We start from the raw sequence: 13,033 nt of genomic DNA, 5'->3' as shown, positions 1-13,033 counted from the left end.
GTCTGGAACGCCACGAGGCGGCCACCAGGCAGGAGGGCGCGCCCAGGGCGGTAGGTGCGCCCCCACCCTCGTGGGCCCCTCGTAGCTCCACTGACGTACTTCTTTCGCCTATATATACTCTTATACCCTAAAAACATCAGGGGGAGCCACGAAACCACTTTTCCACTACCGCAAGCTTCTGTACCCGTGAGATCCCATCTTGGGGCCTTTTCCGTGATCTGCCGAAGGGGGAATCAATCACGGAGGGCTTCTACATCAACACCATATCCTCTCCGATGAAGCGTGAGTAGTTTACCACAGACCTTCGGGTCCATAGTTATTAGCTAGATGGCTTCTTCTCTCTCTTTAATTCTCAATACAAAGTTCTCCTCGATGTTCTTGGAGATCTATTTGATGTAATACTCTTTTGCGGTGTGTTTGCCGAGATCCGATGAATTGTGGATTTATGAACTTGATTATCTAGGAATATTATTTGATTCTTCTCTGAATTCTTATATGCATGATTTGATATCTTTGCAAGTCTCTTCGAATTATCGGTTTAGTTTGGCCTACTAGATTGATCTTTCTTGCAATGGGAGAAGTGCTTAGCTTTGGGTTCAATCTTGCGGTGTCCTTTCCCAGTGACAGTAGGGGCAGCAAGGCACGTATTGCATTGTTGCCATCGAGGATAAAAAGATGGGGTTTATATCATATTGCTTGAGTTTATCCCTCTACATCATGTCATCTTGCCTAATGCGTTACTCTGTTCTTATGAACTTAATACTCTAGATGCATGCTGGATAGCGGTCGATGTGTGGAGTAATAGTAGTAGATGCAGAATCGTTTCGGTCTACTTGATACGGATGTGATGCCTATATTCATGATCATTGCCTTAGATATCTTCATAATTATGCACTTCTCTATCAATTGCTCGGCAGTAATTTGTTCACCCACTGTAATACACGCTATCTTGAGAGAAGCCACTAGTGAAGCCTATGGCCCCCAGGTCTCTTTCTTATTATATTGCATCTCTTTTATTTACATCGCATCTCGTTTACTATTTTGCAATGTTTACTTTCCAATCTATACAACAAAAATACCAAAAATATTTACCTTGCTATCTTTATTAGATCTCACTTTTGCGAGTGGCCGTGAAGGGATTGGCAACCCCTTTATCGCGTTGGTTGCAAGTTTCTTGTTTGTGCAGGTACTAGGTGACTTGCGTGTTGTCTCCTACTGGATTGATACCTTGGTTCTCAAAAACTGAGGGAAATACTTACGCTACTTTGCTGCATCACCCTTTCCTCTTCAAGGGAAAACCAACGCATGCTCAAGAGGTAGCAACAGCTCTGAGGCGCTTGATCCTGTCGATTGCGATCGCGAGCTCCCCATCTCGAGGGTTCGAGGGCGCTCCAACCGTTGCCACGGGTCAGCTTCATTTGACGGGGCATACAAAACGACTGCGAATCTTCCTCCGTGATTCAGCACCACCGGCCCCGCCACTCATCCCACTTTTCGCGCCAGAGCACGTCGTGGTACGTCTCCTTGTTCCATGCCCTTAGAATTCGGGTGACGCATCCGGAAAGGGCCTCTCCTGGCTGGATCCGAGGAATGAAGAAGTGGCGGAAGAGGGCTGTGTTGGGGACCACTCCAGTAAAGTTCTCGCAGAGGTGGGCGAAGGTGGACATACAAGCTACCGCATTCGGCATGAAATCCAAGAGGTGGAAGCCGAATGTGTACATGATGTCGACGAAGAAATCAGAAAATGAGGGGCAAAGCCCGCTGTAGAGGTAATTGACGAAGAAGGGGAATTTATCTGGGCCCGGCTTGGCGCGGGAAGCAGGGATGACGCGGGTAGCAAGATGCCCCTTTGTCTCTCTTCCCCACATGCTCACATACCGATCCTTTAGCACGCGCGCGTCAAGCTTCGGGGCGAAGACGACGTTCTTCTTCCGCATCTTCACCAACTCACTCTCCGGCACATCTTTTGCCCTTGCTCGCCTTGGGCACCTCCTTATCCTTGCTCGCTTTGGGCGCCATAGCAGCCCGGGGAGGGCAGGAGGCCGAGGACGGCGAGAGCGTGGAGGCGGCGGACGGGTGAGGGGGCTCTGTTTCGGGCTCGAGGAGGAAGACGACGGCGATTCCTAGATTGGAACGGGCGAGGGGTAAATGAGCAGCACCTCTGTGGATTCCTCTTTTTATTGGGAAGGCGCGAGGCTGCCTCTTTACTGTTTGATGTGAAGGCGTTTTCACAGGCGTGCTACTGCTGCAACCGTTTCGCGCACGCACCCCATGTCGTGCACTCAATGCGGATCGCGGGGAAGCACAGTAGACGAGATGATTATAGTAGTTAACCCCTGTCACGCATGCCCGTGCACTGTTTGGGCCTAGCCCAACAACGCCTCACACCCGTGTGTGGCCCAAACCCGGGGGCTCCTGTCGATGCACTAAAGTTTCGGCCCTTTAGTACCCCATACTTGTGCACGGGCAGTTGCAACCATGCCCGCGGCAAGGCTTGACGGGGACAACTGGAGGCAAATACGAGACGACCAAGACAACATCCGAGCCAGTAATCGGAGAACAGAAGACAAGCTGAGTCTCCGACAAGATTCTTGCCGAGATGGTTTGCGAAGCCCCGGCAAGATTCTTGTCGGGATGGTCTGCGAAGCCCCAGGAAGGCTACCACCCTTGGAGGTTGAGAGCTCTGACACCGTCGACAATGTCAAGACCAAGATCCAGGGGCGTCTGCATGGTGGCATGCAGATCTTTGTGAAGACCAGAAGGCAAAGTTCCCAGCAAGGTTCTTGCCAGGGACGTTTGAGAGGCCGCGGCAGTGCTCGCACACGACAAGGTTCCGCCGCCCTGCCACCGCTCCAGCACAACGACTAGCCTGCCAGCCTGGCAAGCACCTGCGTGGTGTCATGCAGATCTTCGTGAAGATCCTGCCACCGCTCCAGTGCAGCGGCTAGCCAGTCAGCTTGGCATTGCATGCCTCGTCATCCTGGGTGCATGTCAAGACGGGGTGAGGCAGCGACGGACGGGACGGGCTCTGTTTCTGCCCCCGATAAAGTTAGGGGCACGTAAACATCGCATTTAATGCGTTTGTCCTAAGACGTCAGTGATAAGCATGTACACTGTAGCTACTTTACACCTCATGTATGCCTGTACACCTCCTGTATGCCTGTACGCCACTATGGTAGCCCCTTTGGTATAAAAGGAGGCCCAAGGCAATGCAGGAGGGGACTTTTGGACTTTCCGACCCAATTTGCATGCGTAGCAGCTAGCCGAAGCTCAAGAACACTCAATACACTAAAAGCATGACTAGGGTTTTACGCTTCTCAGCGGCCCGAATCTGGGTAAAAATCCCTCGTGTTGATCATTAGATCTGCTCTTTGCGCACTCCTCTTCCATGCCAAACCGTAGAAGGGATCCACGTGATCTCATAGGTGTCGTTTCCCCGACATGAACTATTTCTAATGAAGTAGGCATCGTAAACGTTGCACCACAGAATAGCGTGTGCGTAGTTGTCGTGTACGACGATGTTACAACGTTCCGATGTTTCGTAATCCTGTCCGACAGTCATACGACGATTAGCTAATCTTCTTAATTAGTTATCGCATATGGTTTGGGAAAAGCGAATGTGTGTGATTGTCTGCTTATCATACACGTTCTATAATAGTGAATCGTTTGTGATGGACCGTGCATCATAAACGTAGCATCACAGAATACCGACTGCGATGAAAATGCGAGCACAAACGAGTAGGAGTACTGTGTATGCATCTTGGCTCCCTATCCCCGACGGTTTCTGGGTCATGTGGGAAGGACCCCCTATCGCCCACACTCACTTGGCGACGGTTCCAAATGCCGTCGCGGAAAGGGGTTAAAAAACGTTTGTATAGCACTGACGCGTACCAGTGGTGTCTCCTTCACCACCATCGTAGTTTCCAGTAGCCCCTCCAGCGATCAACCATATCTTTCCCACCCTCAACAAAGAGATCGCAACTGACGCCGTCATGCATCCAGGTCATGGAGCACCTCGGAGACGATGCGGGCGGCGGCAACACGGTACTGAAGGTCACCCCAATCTACTTCTTTGTTTGTATTCTTCCCATGGTATTGGAGTTTGGGTAAATCTCTGATGGTTTGCAGGTCAGGTGTTTGACATATTATTTTGTTGTGTGTGCTTATAATTTCACTGCTTCCCGGTCACAATTATACTTCCTAAAGTCTTGCGCTCGATGTTGCCTTGCATTCACTATGTAGAGGGCGGCAACACGGTTACCGGCATGTACATCTTTTCCATCGGCTTGTGCATGCCCACCTCACTCCTTGAGTGGATCTTCAGGAATGGAAGACCGTGCAGCTTCTGGCGAATGGTCCATACGGAGGCGAGGCGACGCCAGCAAGCCAATACGGGCCATGCGGTCACACCTCACATGGGCTTCCCCGTCGCGAGCGAGACCATACAGTCGACCTTATTCGAGCCATCTTGACAGGACGCCGATGCAGGTAGAGGCGAAGTGGCAGTGGACTTTCGGTGAAGCAGAAGAGAGAAACTAATCCGTTGGTATCGAAGTAGTCAAGTAGCAATCAACTGTCAGTTTCAGGTAGCATTCATCGCAGTTGAGGGGCGCACTCGCCGGTGACAATTAAATGGAGGTGCGCGTTCCTTTTTTCTGTGCGCGTCTGCTTCAGTATATGCGCCACTTCGTCTCATGTAGCTCTCCCCTACGCTTGGTAACTGCATTTTCTCCTTCCCAGTTACGATCCCTCTTTCACCCAACCATTACATTGTGTTATTATCTTCTCAATCCCAATTTTGTACATGCGGTTCTGATCCAGGTTATGGTCAATTTGGGCTAAATCATTGACACTCGTTCTGAAATTTAGATCAGAGAATTCTTTCACTCAATCTTCAATGTCTGATGGCCAGGTAAGTACTATACTTCACGTGGACAACCATACCTCACCTTTTCATGATTTTGCATTCTTGTGACGTATGATTGCTTAGGTTATGTTTATGTATAATTCATGGCTGGATGCCATGGTACGTTTGTTGATATATGCGAAAGGTTACATCTATAGTGCAATATCCGTTAAAGGGGCTCTTTTGGGATGCGTCAGCAGTGATGGCACAAGGACTAGAGGCAGCGGGTCCCTCTGCAATCTCTTGGCGTGCATGGAGCGCCTCTTCTCTGCTGTGTTCATATCACAGTGCAAGCGTCTATTAGGTATTTTTTCTGCTGAATCAAGAGCTACTTAAATTAGATTGGACCAAGGATTTATTAGTTACTTGTATGAGCTGGTCCATTACAGGCGTAATCAATATAATTTATCAACTGTCAAGAGATTTCCTAGAGTATAATAAGCTTTTTTAATGCATGAATTATGTGATGCATGTGACCATACAGTCACTTAACTGAGGAAAATAGTCATTCATTGTTCCTTAATGGATAAAACGCAACACCGATCTCAGAAAAATGTTAGCCGCTTATCGGTGTTAATGCTAAATCGAAAGGTACAAATTTATTTTATCTATGGGTTCTCGGCTGCCATTATTTTGTGCCTTTTCTTCCTCTTTTTTATGCAAATAGTGTTGTAGATCAGCTACTATGTGACTTTCAATCCTGGTCTTCTAACTGCTAGCTTGGGCCATAGTTGAACTTAAGATCCTTAAAAAGGTAACACCTGAACCTCTTCTCAGCTAAACCATGCCCTTCTCCTATTTTAAAACTTCTAATTAGGATTACAGAAATTCAGCTAAGTGAATATGGTTATATGGTATTGTCACAAATAGATGAAAATGAAGCCTTTGGGGATATACTGCAAGTAGTATACGAGATTGGTGATCCTCACTTCTTGACGCGGATTATAAACCTCTGTTCTTACCATTCCCGTTGGTGTGAAATTAAGCTATGGTAATAAAGAGTTTTGGGTGACCCCTATATGCGAAACGAGGTTAATAAAATTTGAGTAAAAATGATATCGTGCATGGTATTGTTGAAGCAAGTTTCTTCAACTTCTACTTTAGAAGTACATAATCAGAATTAAAGTCTTGGATCCCAGTAATAGTTAAGATTGTTCCCTTCAACTTGAATGAGCCTTTATGTCTATCGTCGTTCAATATAGTTTTCAGTTAAATTTACAGGTTCCATGAACTTCTACCTTATAGAAGTATATTTATAAAATTCCTAAAAAGAAGTATATTTATAATTGAAGTCTTGGAATCAGTCATAGCTAAGTGTGTTTTCGCCGACTTCGAATCATTTCCGTTGTAGCATGCTTAGATATTAGTACAAGCTTAATGGATGTTCTATTGTGTACATCATGCATTTAGTTTTATAGTTATCCGAATGGCCATTATGCTGGAAGGGTCAGTAACCCATATTTGCTTGTTTCGTGTTTGGTTGTATGGTTTTCATAAGATCTTTGTTGTGTGATTATCAGTAGCCTAACATGTTTATCAATTTTGAAATAAGAAGCATTCCAAGTTTTGAGAAGGAATCTTTTTATCTTCCTAATCAGTTTTTATTATTGACCACTGTATGGATGAGTTATGCAGATTTAATTCCATTTTATTGCATATGTATATTTACAAACATCCTGTTATTCCATCAAATAAATGGATGGGGGTGATAGTACACTCATCATAGAAATCTTGGACAAATAATCCAAGTAAATAAACTACAAAAAACATTCTTATGTGAACTTATTTTTCAATTCTTATTCTATTTGGTGCATCTTTGTTTTAGAAACCAATACGACGTCAATAGAGATAGAAACATATCGCTTAAATTGCAAAATGATGTGAGAAAATGCATTATACTAAACAAATTGGAACATCTTTCTTTCTATCCTTATATAACAATTAAACTATTGAGACAAAATGGGCGCAGCAACGCGCGCCAACAATGATCTAGTACCGTATTTGATTTGGACTCAACAAGCAATCATAAGGATGAACTAACGAACGAACCGGGGCAGGATGACGTAACGAGGACAGGAGGATTGCTCAATTAAATCTCGGTCATTATTGTTAATATAAAATCAACGGATATAAAGAGATGATGGATGAAGAACTATGAAAGCATTCATCTTTTATTATTAGGTAAAAAGATGATATGAATGAGACAGATATTACCGTGCAATTTTTTTGCATGGTTGACAACCAAATACCACCTCTGAACTTCAGACCGTCGTGCCAGGCATGGGTTTCAGGACAAACCCTCGCCCTGTTTCCTTTGCTTGCAGGAAAAGGACAACGTGGACCATATTCTTGGGCAGTGTGTACGCGAGGGAGGTCTGGCATGGGTGTTGGGACAGGCTACAGATCAATGCTGACATCCCTGTTCCAAGATTGATGGTTTCGCCAAAGAACCAAATTCTCACGCAAGGCTCGGCGAGGTTTTGACTCCTTCGTGATTGGTACCCGCTTGGTTGACATGGAAACAACGGAACGCTAGGGTCTTCAATAGGCAACAACAACAACGGACGGCGAGGCAATTGGTAGACTTAGCCTTAGACGAGATCAAAGAATGGAGCGAAGCAGGACTTGGTGTTGGTGGTTTAAACCCTTTTGTGAGAGAATGACTTTTTTTATGTAAGGTGGCTTCGAGCTTTTGTGGATATTCACATCTACAATAGACCGCTTTTATAATTAACATTATTTTTTTATAAAAATATGGATTGCGTACTCTAAAAAAACAAAGTCTAAGAGACTGCAGGATATGGAAATGGCGACTGTCGGGGCAGCCTGGTAAATTCCTGCGCCGGTGGCGGCCGATGACGGTCTTGGTCTTGGTGGTCTTGGGAGCCTCGTACTCCCGTTTCTTCTTCCTCTCGCACGCGGTCGCTGCATATTCTCCCACACCCCAATTTCTGCTTCTACTTCGTGTCCTCCGATCGCACCCAACTTCAGCAAGTTAAAGCCGTGGGTTGTCTCTACCCTACGGCCTCGTCACCGGAGGGAGGCGGTGAGATCTCCCGGCGGCATGTCGTTGGATTCGGACTCCTCTTCGCAGGGAGGCGACCGCCGGAGCTTCCGGCAGATCACACGAGACCGTAACCACTCCTTTTGCTCCCCTCCTCCCCCGCCTCTTCTGATTATGATTTGCTTGCCTAATGTTGTCACTGGAACTGGGCCGCTGGATCTAGCTGCTTGTGGAGTTGAGAAATTGGCATGGTCGCGTAAACTTGTTGTTTAGGGCTCATAGCGGAGTTGGTTATTGTACACGTTTGTTGCCTTTAACTTTAGGTCTTCAAAATGCTTCATTACCGTTGAACTGTGAGTTGTAGTCGTATCAGTCAGTTGGGTAGCCATTTGTTTCGTTATATTTGTTGCTCGAGTATGTGCTTCTTAATATACGGAGATCATGTCTAATGGATTATGGGGCAAGCTAACACACTGGACAATCGGGACATCACATCTCTTTTTCCCCCAAGGAAACACAAAAGCTTTGCGTCTAGATGCATTGATAGAAGAAAAAGTTGACAATCCCGAGATAGGGCAATACCCTGATTATTTATAAGGTGTCCTGCTTTAGACGCGACAAGGCGCCCTGTCAGTGCCTTAGAAATATGCTTGCTTTAGGTGCCTAAGTGCCCGCTTTAGGCGCGTAGGTGTCAGAGCGGGTGGTGCTCGCCTTAGGTTGCTTTACCGCCTTATAAACGACGCTGATTACAATGCCACGCCCCTGCTCCTAAGTGCGAGGTGTCGATGGAAGAAGCGTCGCGAGCCACCACCCTTGCCAACACAACGAGACCCAGCTCGGGTAGCATTGGGCAGGCCGGTGATGTTGGGCTGCTCGCTATCAAAGATGGCCGCGTTTCTCTGCTTGTAGGTCCACCAAGCTGTGAGCCTGATGATCAACGAGGTAATCCCCCATTCCCCGAAACCTGAATGGCAAGGAGGTCTTTTTGAGTAGTAGGCAAACCATATTTCCAAATTAGACTATTTACTTCATATTTATATCTTCATGTGTAATGAGGATATTATTTATGAAGAAATAGTGAGAAAATGTTTGAGCTAATATAGGTATCGAAACCCACACATTATGGGGTATGGGGAAGGAATTTTTAGGCAGCCCTTCCTAGGCAGTGCCAATCCAGGTGCCGAAATCCACACATTATGGTGCACTTGGTACATATGATAGTATGGAGGAGGATCCTTCATCTGATGGTGATGAGAACAAAGCACAGATGCAGACATGGATGATAAAGACCCTAACAGGAAACGAGGTGCAGCGTCTGAGAAGCCTACCACCCCGGACGGTGTGCAGGGTGGGGCAGCATATGAAGTGGGTACTTTAGTGCATCAAGTTGAGTCCTTGGGGAATGCAGCTGCTGTTGTGCCGCCGAGCCCATCTGCAAAAAGAGATCCAAAGCATACCAACTCATCATCATCTGGAGAAACAAAGGATGACAACACATCAACCAACTCATCATCGGTGGGGCACCGCCGAGAGCGATGAGATTCTTCAGTTGGAACTGTCACGGCCCGGGCTTGCCCGCGACAGCCCCAACCGTGCTGTGTATTTTGTAAACTCAGGTGCACAAGACGCGGGTCGAAAGTTGATCTCGTGCTTTAGGTTTTGGTAATTGTTTTGTAGCTAGTAGTTCTTGTAGAAGTGGTGGATTAGGTGTGTTCTGGAACCATGATATTTAATTTAGTTTCAGTTTTTGAAGTATCACATTGACTCTTATGTTACTCTGCTGGGAATGAATACTTGGCACATGACTTGTGTGTAGGAGAGACTCAAACTCGGGAGAGATATAAAAAAGGGGATACTCTTCGTGACATTCAGGCGGAAAGTGACCTCCCTTCGTCATGTTGGGGAGACTTTAATGAAGTTCTCAGGCAAGATGAGCATGTTGAAGCAGGGCAAAGAACTCAGGCTCAAATAAGGGGTTTTAGGGAGGCTGTAGATGAGTGTAGCTCCTGTGATCTTGGGTATGTTGGCAGAAGCTGGACTTTTGAGAAAAAAGTTGCAGGAGGTGGCTATACGCGAGTCAGGCTGGACAGGTCCCTAGCTACTGTTGACTGCAGGAACATCTCTCGGCTGCTTCAGACCATGGTCCTATTCTGCTGTCTTTGGACCATCCCCAACACAATCAGGGACGAGCTGCTCGGTAGTTCAGATTTGAGTTTATGTGGGAATCAAATGAGAATTTTAAACAGCCGTAGATAGAGCGCGGAAGGACCACGCTACATGTTCTTCGGTTCGTGAGGGAAAAGCTTAATGGCATGGCTATGGCACTTCATTCGTGGGGCAGCACCACCTTTGGGAGTGTTAAGACAGAGATTTGGAATCTGAAAAAAACGCTTGGAAGAACTCAGAAATATTCCAAATCGTGTTGGCCCGTCAAGGGAGGAGACGAAGGCCCTGAACAGGTTGATGTAATTTTATCATCGCGAGGAGACTATGTGGCGACAAGGGTCTAGAATTCAATGGTCAGCTGAAGGTGTTGGGCACACTTTTTTCAGAAGCATTGGGATATGTGTGGGGGCGGAGGGGACGTCTGTGATTCTCCAAGTTGTTCATGGCCAGGAGAGTCGGAGAAATTAATAAAACGGTTTTAGTCCTGACCTCGAAGGTACATAACCAAAAACTTCTCTCTCAGTTCCGCCGCATTAGTCAGTGTAACAGGTTATACTCCCTTTGGATGGGAATATAATCTCGCACGTGAATTTAGGTCGTCAATATAACCAGCAAAACATATATAATATGCCACAAAAAAATGTTTAGAAACTTCATTCGATGACATCTAAAATTATATTTTATGACATACAATACATTTTTGCTAATCAAATTGAAGACCTAAAAACCCATGGCTGACTTATATCCCCATCCGGAGGGAGTAGCTAATCACCTTAGGTTAATTCCACCTGAGATTATTTCCGAGGAACAACGAGCATTTGTGCCTGGCCGGTTAATAACTGACAACATCATCACGACACGAGTGCTTACATTTTATGAAGCGTAACAAATCAGCAAAACATATGCATTGTGCTTTCAAATTGGACATGATGAAAGACTATGATAGAGTTGAACGACAATATGTGGAAGCTATGATAATTAGATTGGGTTTCTCTCAACAATTGGTAGGTACTGTTATGAACATGGTTTCTTCCGTATCTTTTTCAATGCTCTTTGATGGCAATAAGCTTGATGAGTTTAAACCGATTCGTGGCATTTGTCAGGGGGATCCGATCTCTCCATACTTGTTTTTGTTAGCAGCAGAGGGCCTCACGTGCTCGTTATGAAGTCAGAATCAGTCATCACACCATGGTATTAAAGTGGCCCCTTCGGCACTTCCGGTGAATCACTTGCTCTTTGCGGATGACAGCCTAGTGTTTTTCAAAGCTAGTGGTGGAGCAGCTACTTTGGTTTCCTAAGCTCTACACAGGTATTCTCAAGCATCGGGACAAATAATAAACTTGGATAAATCCTTGATTTTGTTCAGTAAAGGGTGCCCTCAACCTATACAGGAAGAAATTAAACAAATCTGGGAAGCAAGTAATGAGTCCCTTCCTGACAAATATCTAGGAATGCCTACCAGTGTTGGTAATTCAAAGAATGGTGCCTTATCTGAAGGAAAGAGTGTGGAATAAGGTTCATGGTTGAATGGAAAAAAAATCCTTTCTTTTGGTGGCAAAGAGATTTTGATTAATTCCGTGGCACAAGCTGTCCCAATGTTTTCTATGCCATGTTGTAAGCTCCACCATGGTTTATGCCTACGCATCTGAGTCTCCTGTCATATGAGGACAAGGCCAAAACACTTGGGGGGTCTCGGATTTAGAGACATTGAACTTTTTCATTTGTCTTTTTTCCTCTTGCCAAGCTGGAGACTCGTTCAAGATCCAACTGCATTAAGTGCTCACATTCTAAAGCAGTCTACTACCCTGATCATGACATTATGCCTGCAGAGGTAATCATCCGTCTCAAATTTGGCGTGCTATTATTGAGGGAAGGGCTGCATACAAAGACCCAAAGTGGTCGGACCCTTCCCCGGACCCTGCGCAAGCAGGAGCTATGTGCACCGGGCTGCCCCTTTATTATTATTGAGGGAAAGAATGTCCTTGCACAAGGGCTTATTCGAAGAACGGGAATGGTGAAAGTACATTGGTATGGCTGCATAATTGACTTGGGATATAAGAAAGGAAATATAGCCTAACACAGACAGACTCCTAGACCAATACTAATACTCGTTAACAACGTCGATATATTTTACATTAATTGTATGTTTATTTCAGGGGTTTCCACTTCACCGTTTATTATATTTGTGTTGCTATGGAAAAAGGTGAATGCATTCATGATTTGTCAGAATGACAAATTATGATTCTTTCTGCTTTATCATGAATTTCCTCATGGGGGCGAGCATTCTGCATAGGAGCATTGGTAGTATGTGCAGGAAAGGATCAGCAGGGAAGGAAACACCCAATATTGGGGTGGGGGTGGGGATTACCATTCTTGCTCAGTTGCCATGGATACGGTGTTGCCCCCCTCCCACACACACACAACACACGCACACAAACACTTGTTTACTGCTGATTAGGATTAGGCGAGCCTTGGTAGAATATATCTGTCAGGTGATGGTGGCCACTTTGTGCCTAGGTGGGCTACATGGCCAGCCTATTATCTCTATCCTAACCCCTGATTGCATGTCCACCTCCACCTCTGTTTGTAAGCTGCTCACATCTGCTTCTTGCCGCTCGCCTCTTCTTGTCGCTTGATTCTGCTTCCTTTTCTATTCTCTTCTTGCTGTTCTCTGCTTCAGCCGAGCGTCTAACAGAGATTCAGTCGAGCGTCTAACAGAGATGATTATGGCTTCGAATGCCTAACCGGCTTCCTAGGTTGATGTTTAATACACAGATCTTGTCATTTTCCTGTGGGTGTCACGACAATAAAGGAATCATCCTCTCACGTTGTTAATAGTTGTGGGAGCCTGCAATTTTCCTGTGGATGATCACCGCTTAAATTTTTGCTATATCTTACTTTTTCTTAACTCTGATTGCTATTGCCCACAGCACACTGTATTATTTATTATTTTATCC

The 13,033-nt window shown here is 45.6% G+C and overlaps 1 protein-coding gene across 6 annotated transcripts in view; it reads left to right on the top strand.

Annotated features, from left to right (window-relative positions):
* The first annotated feature begins 7,701 nt into the window (after nt 1-7,701).
* Nucleotides 7,702-13,033, top strand: part of LOC109773927 (probable protein transport Sec1a) — an 87,645-nt gene continuing 82,313 nt past the window's right edge. For 2 of the 6 annotated variants that reach the window (XM_020332656.4, XM_020332655.4), the window contains exon 1: nt 7,702-8,040. In XM_020332656.4, coding sequence (XP_020188245.1) covers nt 7,971-8,040 — 70 coding nt within the window. In that variant the 5' untranslated portion in view covers nt 7,702-7,970. Of the gene's footprint in view, nt 8,041-9,726; nt 10,573-11,179; nt 11,908-13,033 lie in introns of all 6 variants that reach the window. The other 4 variants (XM_073501311.1, XM_073501310.1, XM_073501312.1 and 1 more) reach the window with 4 other exon arrangements.

This window comes from Aegilops tauschii, chromosome 6, assembly GCF_002575655.3.
Source record: "Aegilops tauschii subsp. strangulata cultivar AL8/78 chromosome 6, Aet v6.0, whole genome shotgun sequence".
Classification (NCBI taxonomy): domain Eukaryota; kingdom Viridiplantae; phylum Streptophyta; class Magnoliopsida; order Poales; family Poaceae; genus Aegilops; species Aegilops tauschii.
Note: the sequence above shows the minus strand (reverse complement) of the source record. Positions and strands in the feature narration are given on the sequence as shown.